At 44.6% G+C, this 16772-nt stretch overlaps 1 protein-coding gene across 3 annotated transcripts in view; it reads left to right on the top strand.

Moving 5' to 3' along the window:
• The window catches only part of AMOT (angiomotin), a 66355-nt gene that overhangs the window by 15332 nt on the left and 34251 nt on the right, over positions 1-16772 (top strand). The window contains exons 3-7 of one of the 3 annotated variants that reach the window (XM_032757492.2): positions 456-604; positions 2554-3443; positions 9833-10349; positions 14290-14434; positions 15716-15808. In XM_032757492.2, coding sequence (XP_032613383.1) covers positions 2572-3443; positions 9833-10349; positions 14290-14434; positions 15716-15808 — 1627 coding nt within the window. In that variant the 5' untranslated portion in view covers positions 456-604; positions 2554-2571. Of the gene's footprint in view, positions 1-455; positions 605-2509; positions 3444-9832; positions 10350-14289; positions 14435-15715; positions 15809-16772 lie in introns of those variants that run through there. The other 2 variants (XM_032757491.2, XM_032757496.2) reach the window with 2 other exon arrangements.

Here is a 16772-nt window from a genome sequence, read left to right as displayed (position 1 = left end):
TTTTTTTTTTTTTGACCAAAAACCTACCTTATGATGACTGCCCTCCCTTCTGGGATGTGGGACAGTGAGCCTCACTAACCTCCCCTGCTACTAATAGCAGTTTAAAGTTTGCACCCTAAAGGTGACAGTGGTTTTGGCTTTTGTCATCATCCACCATTCCAACTTGGAATGGAAGTGGTAGCTTTCTAGGGCTGTGAGGTCAGAACAGAGCAAGTCTCAGACCTGAACATTTCCATCACTGGAGACTGGCCTGGCCTTCCGGACACAGCTACTGGACACTGAGGTTTCTTTTCTGCCCTAGTGGAGATGGACTCTGCTACTCATTTAAAAGCCAAGCACCATAGGAGGACAAGTCATTCTCTTGGAAGAACTGGTTTGATTAACTGCTGGCCATTGGTGGCAAAATAGAAACGACGTTTTTATTTCTTCCTCCCTCCCCCTCCTGAACATTTCAGAGTGACCAGTGGTTGGACTCTTGGCGGCGCTTACCCTGAACCTGAGTGTTAGGGGAGAGGGAATCTGCCGTTGCGGTTTCTGGAGCTGCTCATAAGCAAGAATTCCCTATCCTGATCAAGGCTTTAAGCCTAAAAGAAAGCAGAAATAGGTATGGAATATTTCTGTGTGTGTGTGTGTGTGTGTGTGTGTGTGTGTGTGTGTGTATGCGCTCGTGCATGTGTGTATGCATGTGTGCCTGTGTGCATGCTGGGTGGGGTGGGTGTGACGTGGGAGGGGGTGGTATACTTTTCAGGGTCCAGGGCAGCTCAGTGTCTGCATTTCCCTGCCTTGCAGGGAGGGTTTGTAAATCACTTTCGCTTTAACACCATACATGTTCCTGTTTCCAGTTTGTGAGCAAGGAGAAGTAATTTGGTAGTCATCTCTCTAGTTTGGGGCACCAAAAAGGATTTATATATTATGCTTGTCAGCCTGTCAGAATATCCCAATTTGACAGTTCAAGTACAGGAGTCCTGGAGGCACATTGGGAGGAACGGAAAAGGGACTGGGTTGCTTAACCCACTGGTGTGCACTTCCCAAGAGAATATGATGAGAGGGACTTTGGAGGGTCCCTTCGTGTTGTCAGACTGCCCAGCACAACATTTGGAAGCCAGGTAGTAGTAACCAACAAGACGTGAAGAAAGAGAGAAGATGAACTTTCTTCATATACTATATGTACATTCTGGGTCACTCTCTCTCTGCATGACCAAAAGAAAAGGGTTCATGTTTCCAGAGAGATTGCAGGCCACTTAATATCATAGAAATAAGAGCCTGGGAGCCAGGGATCCAGAGCTGCCATCTAGAAACCTGATGCTGGTTAAATTGACCTTTATTGTGACTTTTCGTGTGACATTATGTTCATCTCCAGCAATTACTGAAGATCCTTAGAGTGAAAATTTCATTATTGAACATTATTACTTAATTCCAATACTTAACATGACAGATTCTGCCCAAAGAATTTTTGAATCTCTAATGAATTAGTGTGTACTATACAGTGCTGAGAGAGAGAAATCATCTACCAGTCATTTTTTAGTTGAGAAAATAGACGTCAAGAAAAGAGGAATCAGTTGTATACCCTGTAAACCAACAGTATGATTAGAATTTGAATATTAAATTGTGTTACTGAAGTTATCAGTTTCAGTCAACCCATAGTACCTGTTTAGAAGAATTGGTGGTGAGGGAGGGGATATGCTAATCGTATACCTTTCCAGAAAGATGATCTTTATATTTTTCAATTTCTAAATTTTGTCAGAGGCACACTTCAAATAAAAGAGGCTTCCCCTTTAAGCTTCTCCTACCCAATAACAACAACAACATATCTAAATGACTATTTCTGGAGAGCTGAAAGGCAACTTTGTCAGTAATAAGTATTCCAAGTCCTTCTCTTATTAAGCCAAGGAGCATCCAAAATGGAGACTATGAAAATGATTTTTTAAAAAGATGTTTCTGAGCCTTATGAGATCAGAGAAAAAGATTTGCATCGAGGCAGGGATCATTACTATCTGGTGCAAGCCAAGCTCTCTTCACCTTTTATTTATTTGAGTCTTTATTTTGCATTTTGTAGCTGCCTTCATATGCTGAGCTGCTTTACAAATCCTGTTATGGGGTAACTTTCCCCACTGTCCTGTCCCCACCTCCACAGCCATAAGATTTGGGTTTTTGCTTTAAATACAATACAGAGAGATGAAGCCTGTGAATATGGACCTTGAAAAGTTACCCACTTTGATTACCCTCGTTGACTGTTCCAGGTTTCTCAAGCACTCTTAAGAGTTAAGTCCAGACTGAATATTTAACTCATGCTAAAAGTGAAAGAGGAAACCTAGAGCTCTTATGCCTCCATGTTCCTCATCATATCAGTGCTAGGGCCCGGAATCCCCAACAATCTATTAATTTTAGATTCAATTCTCTACTTTGTTTCTGCAATCAAATCCTCACCCTCCAATATCCATTTTCTTTCCCTTTAGAGGACTGATTTATCCATCAACTGGGTGTTAAGCTTCCTGTTTCCCCTTCCCAGGTCAAGGGCAGCCCAGGTGCCCAATTTCTCTCTCTCTTCACAAGGCACCACCAGCAATAGAGATGAGAAATTCTGAAGAACCGCCAAGTGGAGGGACCACGGTATTGCAGCGTTTGCTACAAGAGCAGCTTCGCTATGGCAATCCTAGTGAGAATCGCAGCCTACTTGCCATACACCAGCAAGCCACAGGGAATGGCCCTCCTTTCCCCAGTGGCAGTGGGAACCCGGGCCCTCAGAGTGATGTGTTGAGTCCCCAAGACCACCACCAACAGCTTGTGGCTCATGCTGCTCGACAAGAACCCCAGGGGCAGGAAATCCAGTCAGAAAACCTCATCATGGAGAAGCAGCTGTCTCCTCGAATGCAGAATAATGAAGAACTCCCGACCTATGAAGAAGCCAAGGTCCAGTCCCAGTACTTTCGGGGCCAACAGCATGCCAGTGTTGGAGCTGCCTTCTACGTCACTGGAGTCACCAACCAGAAGATGAGGACCGAGGGACGCCCATCAGTTCAGCGGCTCAATCCTGGAAAGATGCACCAAGATGAGGGACTCAGAGACCTTAAGCAAGGGCATGTCCGTTCCTTGAGTGAACGACTAATGCAGATGTCACTGGCCACCAGTGGAGTTAAGGCCCATCCACCTGTTACCAGTGCTCCCCTCTCCCCACCACAACCCAATGACCTCTACAAGAATCCCACGAGTTCCAGTGAATTCTACAAGGCCCAAGGGCCACTTCCTAACCAGCATAGCCTGAAGGGCATGGAACACCGAGGCCCCCCACCAGAATATCCCTTCAAGGGCATGCCACCCCAATCTGTAGTGTGCAAGCCCCAAGAGCCAGGGCACTTCTATAGTGAGCATCGCCTGAACCAGCCAGGGAGAACAGAGGGGCAACTGATGAGGTATCAGCATCCCCCTGAGTATGGAGCAGCCAGGTAAGAGAGTTCTCTTTTTGTCATTTCCTGACCTCATCCCCAACCAGCTTCTGCTGCGTGTTGGGAATCTTAGGGAAGGAATGGGCAGGTGTTTGGTATAACAAACTCTGCAATGCATGACAGGCATCTGGCTTCGTGAATTGCCTGCCAACCTGAATCTGTAGCCTCTTTAGCCATAATTAGCACTGTATTAACAATCCCTTAGCTTTGTAGGTTGAGCATGGCCTCAACTGCCTAGTGGATGAACAGGAGCAAAAGTCTTGATTTCAGCAGCTATTTGCTGTCCTGTCTCCTAGGATGTTGAAGGGGTCTGTGTTTCTCATAAGCCCTCCTTGAGAAGTAGAAGCAAATTACCTTGCACTTTAATTAGTCTGGAACATCCTATCACTTGCACATATTCCCCTCCATGAAGCTTTCATCATTTATTTTTGCAAACAAATCTGTGTATTTCTTGTCAGTTATCATTTTTCCGTAGAATTACCATTATTCTTTTGGACTCTAGACAAACACCCAGATGTTATGGTGGGGGAGCGATGTATGTATGTAGGTTCAGAATGTTACTTGCCTTATGCTTGCAGTTTATGAAATCTGGACTGTTGTATCTTTTTTTGGTAGAGAACTTATTAGTTGCCTGTCACATTTTTAAACCTCTGAGTTAAATCCCCATCACATCATATAGAAATTTTGGTCAGATGCTAAAATACAGAAGGAAAAATATTACCATTTCTGTCTTATATATTTAGTTGTTCCTATGTATACTTCTTAATTATTCAGAGGTCCATTGTCCCACTGCTACATTCACTAGACCTTATGATTCTATGATTCTGTTCATTGTTCCTGTTGTTAGTATTTGGGCCATGTCTCTGATCAGTAGTATTTCAACATATAGGGCAGGAGAAAAGGTTTAAACCGTGGGCACTGATGGTGGCATTTAAGTGTGGTATCCTGCCTCATGGCCATGAGTAATGCTGGGTGACCATCAGGTTTGAAGTGCTTGGTCCTAGGCTGGCCTTCATTTATATGCGGCTCACAGACTAGGTCGGTGATGTCCTTTGATGTCTACCTCTTTGTCTCCTGTACCCTACTTGCTCATTTTGGAAAAAACCTTCTGGCTTGAAGTTCATTGAGTGACTCAGCAGAGAAGGCAGTCATGGGGTGGAGTAGGGTGAAAGTAAGAGAAGGCACCTAGCATTTCCTGGTATTTCTTTTTTTTCCCCTCCAGGTCCTGTTTTTGTAGCCAGAGGCAATTCACTTTGGACTCCACCCCTAATTTTGCCAGTTCAGGATTTTTTTTTTTTTTTTCCCTCTTAACCCAGGTTGATTTCCTAACCCTTTTCAACCTCCTCTGTGCAGCTTTCAAAGGGCAGGAGCCTATGTTCTGATAAGTGTCTTGGAACAGGAAATGGGGTAACCAACAAGGCCACTCAGGTTTAAAAGAGATCAAGAACCAGATTCCCATCTGACCAATGAAACGGAAGACCCAGGGAGGGGTTGGTCTGTTCAAGACTGCCTCACTTAGTGGAAACCCATTCAAGCCAGCAAAATATCAATGAAGCTGGGGGTTTTTGTTTTGCTTTTCCCATCAGTATGGAAGAGTCTGTTGATGGGCTGACGTCTGTTGCCTTGTGGGAGGGGAATGTGTTGGCTGGGGTGTGGAGCAGAAGCCACAGCCCCACTCAGCGCACAGCCCGCCTTCCCAGGAAAGCTATTTTCAGAACTCATTCACCAGTATTGTTTGTGATGTGAAATGACTCCCACAGTGTTTGAAGCTAGATGGAAAAGCCCTTTGATCTGCCTAAATAAATAATAAGGAGCCCAAAGAGGATTTTTGTTTTTCCTTCCCATCCTGATTAAGCCACCGGAGAAATTTAGCTGCATGTATTTTACAGGAAGATACATATTTCTTATCCTCCCACCTAAGTTATCTGTGGATTTCTCTTTCTTTCTGTCCTCAAAAGCAACAGAGCCCATGATGATCTACCCTTGTTGAGCAGCATTTTAATACACAGTTCTGCTGTAACAGGTTTTTCTCTATGGGAGAGGAGCAGAGTGCTTGATAATGCTTGATGAATAAGCAAACCTAAAATGGCCCTAGTGGGAGGATGCTCCATATGAAATTTGGGTCTGCATCAGGCAAATTCTGGCTGTAAAATTGTTGCAGGGCCCTACATGAGGGAGTGGCACCTATTGACAAATTACTGGCAAAAGGAGGTAGTTGAACTGCTTTCCAGAAGTGTACTGCTTTAAGGTGGTGATACATTTTCCCTCCTTTATTTCCTTTAACCAGTTAGCTATACAGTTTGTGAGTACCTTTCCAAGTAACTGCTGCTAGCAGCAATCAATTAGAAGACTACATTCTGAGCCCTTAATCCACAAATTACAAGTCAGGATGCAAAGCAAACTCTTTGAACAAATTGCTGTTAAGAGAACACTTGCTTGCTTTTCGAGGTGCAGTGAACTGCTGGAGATTTGCTGTTAAAATGAACACAATTATAAACAATCCTTTTATTACTTCATCTTTCTTATGCCCTCCTCCCCTTAAAAAATAAATACCTTGAAGGCCCAGAACCCCAGATGAGAAACAAGGCCAAGCTATCTGAATAACTTTAAAATTTCAGAATCTTTGTCTTTCTAAGTGCTGAACCTTTTCTGCATCCTGGGTTTATACATTTATCAAGTGCTTTTAAAAATTAAATCATTTCTGTTTATAAAGCAGCCACCTCCTTTCAATTGTTGAAATCATGCCCAGATCTGAGGTTTCTTGAAATCCTTGTTTAGTGGAATCTAAGGGTGACCTAACTCTGTAGTTCAGAGCAGAGCTGGTTGTGCAAGAGAAACCATCAGGAATTTGCAGCCTGCTCCAGGATTCACCGATTCACCATTGCAGAGCCTGGGAAAGGCAGTTTCTGTGGTGAGGATCAATCGAGTTCCAGGCTATTGGGTGGCACCTGCTCTAGTGAGAGTGTGTGTGCAGGATTGCATGTGTGTGCGCCAGGAGTGTGGAGTGTGTGTGTGTACACGCACATGTGTGCATGTGTGTGTGGCTGGGGAGGGTGAGGGCTCCCAGTCATCGAGGTGGCAGGGTAGAAGGTGCTGTGTCAGCTGGGTAGAGTGGCTTTTACTTTCCCTTTGAGTCCTTACTACTGTCTCTGGGAGGAGGGTACCCCCCACCCCACCCCACTCCCCCAGCTTTGGGGAGGATCCTGATTTCAGTCACTGGCCTTTGTCCTGCATGTATGCTATGTCCCCTTTTCTGCAGAGCCCCAGTGGCCCAGGTAGCCTTAGGAAGGAGCAGGATGAAGGGAGGGAAGTGGCGGGAGGCAGGTCAGGGCTTGCATGGAATCATGTGATTCTGTTGTCTGCAGGCGGCTTGTTGTTCCTGGTTAACGTGTCAGTGGGGAGTGATTCAGGCTGCTGTGTGCTGGAAGGACCTGGAGAGTGTGCTGCTCACGTGGCTGCCACCTTTATTATTATTGTCATTACTCTTACTGTTATTATTTAATTTGGGGTGTATTTTGGCTTCCTCTGACATCCGCCACCCCCCAACTCTCCCTTACCCCTGTCATTCCTTAATCTCTTTTTCTCAGGGGGAGCTTCACCCCAGTGTTCATTCTTTCCTGCTTTCCCCTGATGGGTGGCTGCTGGAGCCCAGATTGAGTTCTTCGCTGAAGGGCTTTCCATCCCTTTGCGACTGCCCAAGCCGTTGCTGGTTTGCAAACCACCCAGTGACGGGCTGCCTTGGTTTTCCCAACATCACGGTGCACTGAGATCTGCTTCCTTTTCCAGCCTGGGGAATTGAGGGGCAGCTGCCTTGTCTCTGCTTATCTTCATCCTCAGCTTATCTGACCCCAGAGACCTCCTTCTGGAGACCTCATGGTCTCCTTCCCAAGGTCCCTGGAAGGCCATGTGCTGTCATCCAGGGAATGGAGGGGCCTTTCAGTCTCCAGGCAGGAGGGAGGCTAGTGGCTGAGTTTGAGAGAGAGGCCTGGGTTGCTTGATGAGGCCCCGGGGAGCTGTGGAGAGAAAGCCCATTTCAGAACTGGGCGTTCAGTCTTTAAAAGAGAATACCTCCCAGGCCTTGGACTTGCAAATCCTGGGAACAAAAATGAAGGTTAATATGGTGATTTTTTTCCCTTAAAATTTGAGAGCTGCATTGGAGAACATGAAACTTAAGCCCCTCTTTTCTGCCCACAAAGCAGAAAAGAGATACACAAGCCCCAACAAATCTCAGGACATTATATTTTAACTCTGTAGACATGTAGAAATTGTAATAGCTCTCATTCAAAGAGAAAAAAGAGCACATAGTCTTTTACCTGTGAGGAAACTGAAGATCCATAGAATGGAAAATAGAAGCTCTTCACCAAATAAATGTGTAAATAACTCCCAGGCTTTTGATTGAATGAGTGCTTTGAGCTCTGGGGAAAAATATTATGTATGGCAGCAACTTTCCAGTTGTACTCATGAGTACCATGTCAATTCTTCTTTGCCAAATAGTTCGCATGCCCTCTCCAATATTCAGCAATTATTTATAATGACAGATGTATGCGATTGGAAGAATGTGGGTACACCAGAGGCATAGATAGGCCTGAGCGACAGAATCCAGAGTTTGTACAGGTTTGAGGACTCTTGGGGAAGATCTAGGCTATTGGGTATCCATGAGAAAGTGTTTGGAATGATTTTGTAGCTGTAAAAAGCCCTTATAGTGAAGATCTCTTGTAAAGATGGATAAATGAACAGTAATGGTAACTGGAGTGTGTGTGTGAGGAATGTGCTTTAGCATCTGGAATGCCAGTTAAAAGTTAATTGCTCCTGGTGATTTGTCCCAGTTCCAACATGAATTTTATGCAATTTATTGCAAAGATTAAATGGATATCCTTTAAGTAACAAGCTAACAAGGTCAGCTTATCTCACTGGGAGGTAGAGAAGTGACTCTTTGTAATTCCTATTCCGCCAAAAATGAGAAGACCCCAGTATTTTTGCAATTTATTTGTGACCTCAAGAATAAAATGGGCTCATGCAGACTAAGTAACTTGCGGAAAGTTACACAGCTCGTGAGCAGTAGAAGAGGTCTCCAGACTCCCTCTGTTGGGATCCAGATCCCATGCACTTAGCCATCTGTCTTCCCTGGATTGAGAAATATCAACTGTAGAACAAGTGTCCATAGGACATGGGAGCATATGAGGTTAATTGGGCACGAGCTAGGGCATGAACAAGCTTTTTGTCTTCAGTGCACACTGACAGATACTATTCCTGGTGATGGTGATGGTGGAAGTGATCCATCCACATACTCTAATTGTTTCCCTTAATGGCTAATAGTCATTAGGTATGAATTATTTATACTTAGGTGTTAGCATTTTGTACCTGGTAATTAGGTACAAAAATGGGAGAGCCACATTAAACAATGTACCAAAGGTCTCTTTCTGGAACTTTCTATGGGCAATAGGCTGGAAATCTAAGTATCAGTGCACAGAAATCAATGCATTATGGCAGTAGAAAAAGCCAGAAAATGGGAATTGGGAAAGAAGGATTCTATCTTGGCACTACCACTCTAATATTTGGCAGATCACTTCCCCTTTCTGGACCTCATTCCCCATCTGTCCAGTGATAGGGTTGAACTAAGTAATTTTCTTTTGAGGCCTTTCCAGTTCTTATGTTTTGTGATTCATTACATCAAAAATAGTATGTTAGCATTGCTTGTAACCCTCTTCAAGTCTTTTTATGGTTACTGCTAATGGGAATCATTAAATCATTAACAACTGGAAGCAACAATAATTATTTAGTGTCTCTAATACAAGTACCAATCCTTGAATAGTTTTTTTGTTGTTGTTTTTTTTTGTTTTGTTTGTTTGGTTTTTTTTTTTTGGTGAATGTATGAATTACTAAAGGGAGTTGCAGATAGCAAGATGAGGGGTGGTTTTTATGGCCATTGTTTCCTTCCTGGCAAATGGAACATAGTTTCTAAACCAGGATCTTTATGTGTGCTGGACCACATGCATAATGTCAGAAAAGGTTTAATTTAAAATAATGAGATGAAAATTACCTTGTAGAAGAATCGTTTGAAATGTTTAGACTTGAGCAAACGGGTGTACAGGTGTGTATCACTACGATTTTCACAAAGTGACCATGGAAGTTGTCTGGTTCTGACCCTCATGGGATCACACCTCTGTTTGTCAGGCAGAGTCACAGAAGGTCAGGCTGGAAAAGGGCTGTAGTCTTTGCAGAGATAGAGCAGGCAGGGTTAGACTTCCCCATAGTCAGACCCTGCCTGCTCTTCATTTTGCAGGTGTCCTGGGGGCATCAGAAGCCTCCTCATCTCGCTTTTTCTGTGCCCTTCTCCCCCAGTGACTTCAGAGAGAAATTAACCCGCACCTGCCTTTCATGTTTTACAGGCCAGCGCAGGACATCTCGTTGCCATTGTCAGCCAGGAACTCGCAGCCTCACAGCCCTACTTCTTCTCTGACCTCTGGGGGGTCCTTGCCCTTGCTACAATCTCCACCATCCACTAGATTGTCTCCTGCCCGACACCCCTTGGTCCCAAACCAGGGAGACCATTCAGCTCACCTGCCTAGGCCGCAGCAGCATTTCCTTCCTAATCAGGCTCACCAGGGGGATCATTACCGTCTCTCCCAACCTGGCCTGAGTCAGCAGCAGCAGCAACAGCAGCAGCAGCACCATCATCACCATCACCACCAACAGCAGCAGCAGCAGCCACAGCAGCAGCCAGGAGAAGCCTATTCAGCTATGCCTCGGGCTCAGCCATCCTCTGCTTCTTATCAGCCAGTGCCAGCAGACCCTTTTGCCATTGTTTCCAGAGCCCAGCAGATGGTTGAGATCCTCTCAGATGAGAACCGGAACTTGCGGCAGGAGTTGGAAGGATGCTATGAGAAGGTGGCAAGACTGCAGAAGGTGAGGCTTCCGTTTTGGGATATTAGGGTCTCTAAGTCTTATTTGTGAGACTTGTTTAATATCCACATTAAAGTCTCCACTTGTGAATCCCAGCATTACTTGTGGCAGGTCTTCAGGACTTTTATATCTGAAGGTTAGATATGAGTCAAACTTTGGAAAAAGCCTTCTACCTGTCTACCTAGGAGAAGTAACGTCTTACATTTACACAAGGAGAAAAAAATTTATGTAGTTTTTCCAGACGCTATAGCCCTAAAGAAAACGTGATGGATTCTTTTAGAATTCCAGAAGGCAGTGATACTTCTTGATAAGAATACTGGTAATGCCTGTATAGGTAAAGGATCTGATGGCACCTTAAGGCTCATCGTCTTGGTCACATTTTCCCAAATATGAATTTGAATCTTAAATATAAAAATAAATGTAGTTCCTAGAAAAATCTCACCAGCTAAAGTTTGAGCAGTCCTGCCTTGTTCTGGAAAAGGCTCAGAATACTTTTTCCTAGTGGGAGTTCTCATAGTAACTCTCTTTCAACAATCCCTCCTCCCCACCCTTTGATTTGGTCCCTCCCTGCAGCTCAAATTCAACATCTGCTCTCTTTCTCTGGTGTATATGAGGGGCAGGAGGGGCTTAACACCACAGCTGGGTGACAGGTGACAACCCTAGGCTGAGGAAATAGAAAAAGGAGTGTATCTCCAGTTCACATTCTTCTCTGCACGCCCCCCATTGGGACTTTACCTCTGGAGTACCCCCAAGCGAGGAACCTTAGCTCTTGGCTTCCAGGGGCTGCTGGTGAATAGGGTTATGACTTTGGCCGCTTCTTTGCAGCTTTTATCATTGTGGAGCTCATGTGGTTTGGTCTCCCTACAATGTGAACTGTTCAGAGAGGTGAGGGTGAAGGTGGGGGAGGGACAGGAGGATGCCTTGTATTGTCCAGCAACTCTGTCCTTAGGAAACACCAGGAGTGGAAATTTCAGAGGCCTGAATGAAGCTGAGTATTTGTAAACAGACACCAAATCTGGGGGCCTAAAGGAGACGGGGCTTATTATCAGCAGAGGAATTTTTTTTTTTTTTTTTTGAGACGGAGTCTTGCTCTTGTTACCTAGCCTGCAGTGCAATGGTGTGATCTCTGCTCACTGCAACTTCCGCCTCCTGGGTTCAAGCAATTCTCCTGCCTCAGCCTCCTGAGTAGCTGGGATTACAGGCATGTATCACCACGCCTGGCTAATTTTGTATTTTTAGTAGAGACGGGGGTTTCTCCATGTTGGCCAGGCTGGTCTCGAACTCCCGACCTCAGGTGATCCGCCCACCTCGTCTCCCAAAGTGCTGGGATTATAGGCGTGAGCCACTGCACCTGGCAAACAGGATTTTTATGTAGGAAAATGGCTTCCCTGTCCCTTAGTTTTCCTAAATCTGGATGAGGATTGTTGGAGTGCTCTGAGAATTGTTTCTTCCTGGCTTTTCCCTGATTTTGTATTTTCACCCCCAAATTTTAACTATATCCCTGCCCCTATCGCTTTGGTGAAATAAATTAATTATATCCATACACTAGAAACCCAGTCTGGCTGATTAGGCTAACAGTTGACACCCCCTCTCCAAACTATCTCTTCGGGGTGATCCGGCCCATCTTTGATACAATCACTGAAGGATGAACCCAGCTCTAATACAGGCCCTTTTTGCCAAAGGATCCATGATGATTTTTTGTGTGTGTGGGAGTAGGTTCAGCCAGTGACAGAGAAGAGGGACAGAATAGGATTGCTGTTGTTTGTTCCCCAAGATGGGAAAAGATGCCTCAAATAAGTGTAACTGGAACAGCTTGAATGTTGGAAAAGTAGAGGCTGACCCAGTGTCGAGGTAGAGGGGAAGGTGGAGCAGGAGAGGAAAAGGAAAGTGGGGAAAATTAAGGTAGATCCCAGGTAGTGCTGGAGGAAACGAAAAGGCCCGAGGCTCATGAGGGGAATAAGTAGACAGAGTAAGTCTGGAAAACACGCTGCCACCCTCCTCTCTGCCCCCACCATCACCCAACCCAAACCAGAGGATATATCCTTCTGTGATGGCTTTTCCTGGAAGGCCCTATTGAGAGCTGTGGGACTTGCCCTTTTGAAGGATAGAGTATCTACACAGGGTGTAGGGGAAGGGTTAGTACAAGATCTTGAAACAGCAGTCTGCACACTTTGAGGAAAGGGACTGCCTTCTAGGTGTTGCTTTCTGTGCACAACCGGACAGCCTTGAACTGTAAATGCTGCCCAGAGCAGACCAACACCAAGCCTGCGCTTTCAGATGGAAATGTTTATTTTCTCTCCCCAGCGCTTGAGTTAGATGCAAAAGCTTCATCAGGCGCAGGCCTTGCAGATCTTGTCTCTAAATGCCATTCACCAGTTTTCACCTTCTGTGCTGCTATCTTGGTGCCATCTGTGAAGAGAAAAACACTTTTGAGCCTGCTCTTTTCTGTGGTGTAAGCCTTATTTGTTTGCAGGCAGTCCTGTCTCCGGCAGAATTTTGGAGATGGAGGCGGGTTGAATCTGACTGGTTTGGCAACCTTACCTTTCCCCTAGTGTCCCATTAGGGGCCTGATATTTCTCCCCCGAAAGTACCCTGAGCTTTGTTAAACAGGATAGTGGAAAACACAGAAGCAATGCAGAATGGTTGCAGAGTCCAATTTAATCTGAAAATTGCTTAATAGGCCGTGGGTTTATTTGTCTTATACAAATTACATGCAAATATTTGTGTGGTTATTATATGTGCAGTGGAGCTATACTAGTTACAGAAAGACTCTGGAGTCTAATTTCTCATTTTCTGCCTGATTGTGGCTGATTCAGGGCAAGACCCTTTCTCTCTGAGTTTATTTTCCCCATTTTATGAGATTTGCAGGGGTGTCATAAAACACAACTCTGATTATGAATTTCTGTTCAAAAACCTATACTGGTTTCCCATTGACTATGGGATAAAGTCCAAATGCCTGGCATTAAAAGCATTTTATGATCTGACTCCAGTCTATCTTAGCAGCCATATCTCGCCAGGTTCCCTCTGCATACCCCACAGTGTCCAGCCAAATTAAACGACTGGTCATTCTGGGAATGCATTTGCTTACTCAGAATAGAATACCCTTCCCCTCACCTCTGCTCATTGAAATCTGACCCAGCTTTCAGGATCTGACTCTAAATGCCACCTCTTCTCAGAAATTGTTCTCCTCCCCACTTCCCCAACCAGGAATAACTTCTTCCTTGTCTGTACTTTATGGCACTACTACTTTTCTTAAAGATGTATCTTGCCCTATATTCTTTCATTCGATTGGATTGAAACCTCCTTGAGGGCAGTGAGAATGTTCTCATTCATATTTACACACCCCCAGTAGTGCTTTAAAGAGTTCATGTAAATATTTGGCCCTTGGTAAATGTTTGTTAAATTGAACTGAACTACTTCATGAAGCTTGGGGTTTTTAGGGTTGGTCTCTGCTGCTGGCAGTTGATCTTCAGAGGCAATTTGACTTTTCTCTCTACTAAAATGAGAAGAGGTATCCTGTCTAGGCAGATAATCAGTGCAGACTGGAACCAACATGTGAAAGCCTTTTGAATGCTTTGGAATATCTATATACTATATATATTATTACTAATATTTTCAAAATTAAGAGTTTTCTTCAGAAATTAAAATCCTTTATAACTATTTATAAAATTTATTGTATCTTACCATCTCCTCTGAAGGCAGAAATTGTCTATTTTTTTAACCCGAGGAAAGACCATGACACCGTGAGTTAATTACTAAGCTTATGGTTGAAGGTGGAGATCCTTTCTTGAAACTTTTCTCATCTGACTGTGTTATGGTTGCCTCCTGGCCATCTGTGAGCCCTGGGAGAAGCTGTCAGCGAGGATTTGCCTGTTTGTTTTCAGACCATTTTCCCCATCAACCTCCTACCATCACCACCATCGTCTTTTTTGTTGTTGTTAAGGTGGAGACAGAAATCCAGCGCGTCTCGGAGGCATATGAGAACCTCGTGAAGTCATCCTCCAAAAGAGAGGCCCTAGAGAAAGCCATGAGAAACAAGCTAGAGGGCGAGATTCGGAGGATGCACGATTTCAACAGGGATCTGAGAGGTGAGGGAACCAAAGGACTTGTCTTTGTACTTCTGAAGCAGCTGCAGGGTGGTGAAGGGAAGGGCTGAGCAGGATCCAACCAGGCTCTTTGGGGTTGTCCAACCCACCGGTATGGGCAGTAAATGCCTGGGCATGTGCCAGGCTAACTTTTTGTGGCTGCAATAGTCCTCAGTCCCAAGCTTGATTGATCAAAGTGTGGATGCACCTCACTGGTCTTCTGAGCGATGAGCTGATGTGTTAATCAGGAAGGATCCCTGCTGGGACTCCTGGACCCACCTGGCCCACCCCCACAATAGGTGCTGCCTCTTCTTTTTAACAGGTTTTACAGAGGCATGCCCTTTGACTGTGCAAGCTTGAAGTATAATGTCCTCTCTTAGTTCCAGGACTGACTGACTCCTTTTATTTTTGACTTTCACCTGATAATATTGAAGACTTTGGGAAATATTTCTGCTTTAAAGTGCCTTCAGCACCTTCAAAACTGCTAACCTTGGGGATGGTACTTTCTTCTTTTCTTTTTCTTTTTCTTTTCTTTCTTTTTTTTTTTTTTCCTTTGAGTGGGAGTCTTGCACTGTCACCCAGGCTTGAGAGCACTGGCATAATCTCGGCTCACTGCAACCTCCACCTCCCAGGTTCAAGTGATTCTCCTGCCTCAGCCTCCTGAGTAGCTGGCTGGGACTACCAGCGTGCGCCACCATGCCTGGCTAATTTTTGTATTTGTAGAGATGGGGTTTTGCCACGTTGGCCATGCTGGTCTTAAACTCCTGACCTCAGGTGATCCACCCACCTCGGCCTCCCAAAGTGCTGAGATTACAGGCATGAGTCACCGTGCCCGGCCAGGGATGTTACTATCTATCTTTGAATTTTGGTTATTTTATCTTTAAAGTCAGGGGGCCCAACTACATGCTGCTGGTTGTCCCTTTCTAGCTTTGACATTACGTGAGTTTAAAGACTTTATAATAACTGTGATACTCTTTTTTTTTCTGGTTAATGAAAGATATCTTTACATATTTGGGGATGGATAATTTCATTGAAATTTAGAATTCTGCACTTAACTTAGGTTTTGGCAGTGAGGAGTGAAAGCATTAAATACTTACCTCCTCCTCCCCGGCCATGGTCTAGTATTATTTTGGGATTCACATTTGCAAACTCATGTTAGTCACCCATTCCTGTTTAACAAGAAGAAACAGGCTTGTTTTACCAAAGGTCAGTATTTAGAGGGCCAATAGTATGTGCATGAAAGTTTATATTTGAGACCCTGTTGATTGTCTCCAAATTCCACAGAGCGTCTAGAGACTGCCAACAAGCAGCTTGCAGAGAAGGAATATGAGGGGTCAGAGGACACCAGAAAAACCATCTCACAGCTCTTTGCAAAAAGTAAGTCTGCAAGCTGCAGAAACAGGTATTAACGTGTGGATGGGAGCAAGGTGCGTGAAAAGATTACACTGTTCTCTTTAGCCTTTTAGAACAGCCAGGGCAGAGTCAATATCACCTAAGGATTGTTTTTCCTATTCAGGCATGAAGTTGGAAGATTCCGTTCTCTTCCTCCTAAGTCAAGAAGGCTGCTTGCCACAACATCTCATCACATCACATTGGTCCTTCAGCATTAAACTAGAGAAGCCCCTTGAAATCCCTGCTAGTGTCATTGCTACCTAAATAAAGAGCCTTACTGAACATGAGGTCCCTTCATGTTGAAGGGGTTTTCTTAGAAGATCCTATGTGCTGGCTCTGGTAGAGATGGGATTAATATGCAGGATTGAGGATAGTGTTTGGAATACTTCACCTGTACCTGGGGTTCCCTTCGTTAAGCATCTAGTATTTATTGTTACACAGCGGCAGATTGCAAGGGGAGCTAATCCTGTGGCCTGAACTAGTGACTCTGGCTGCAGAGTTGGAGGATGTGGGGGAGGGCAGAGCTGTATCTTCCTCATAATAGTGTTTCCTTTGTCTGGAAACACTCCTAGGACCATGACAATGAATTAATCCTCTTCTTTATCGGTCTCTAATGGACCCCACCCAGCTAGACAATGTCTAATTATTTCCAATTGCCTTAATAAAACCAGCAATAAAAACTTCATAGTGTATTGAGTCCACAGGGAGAATTAGTCCAGGGGAAACAGATGAACTGCTCTCATTTCTGCAGATGCCCATAACTGGTTTCCTCTACCCCCAGCCTCCCTCAGTGTAGCTCTGGCTGTAGTTGTGCTCAGTAGGGATTTGTCAGTCTCTTCCATCTTTGCTAGGTCTCCAAATGACCCTTTCAACTCATTCCATGCAGCTTCTAGCCAGCTTTTACAAGTTCGTTTGATCTTCACTTACAATACTGCCCTCCCTTCCTGGG

This window comes from Hylobates moloch, unplaced genomic scaffold (assembly GCF_009828535.3).
Source record: "Hylobates moloch isolate HMO894 unplaced genomic scaffold, HMol_V3 SCAFFOLD_7, whole genome shotgun sequence".
Lineage (NCBI taxonomy): Eukaryota > Metazoa > Chordata > Mammalia > Primates > Hylobatidae > Hylobates > Hylobates moloch.
This window is presented reverse-complemented; position numbering and strand designations above follow the sequence as displayed.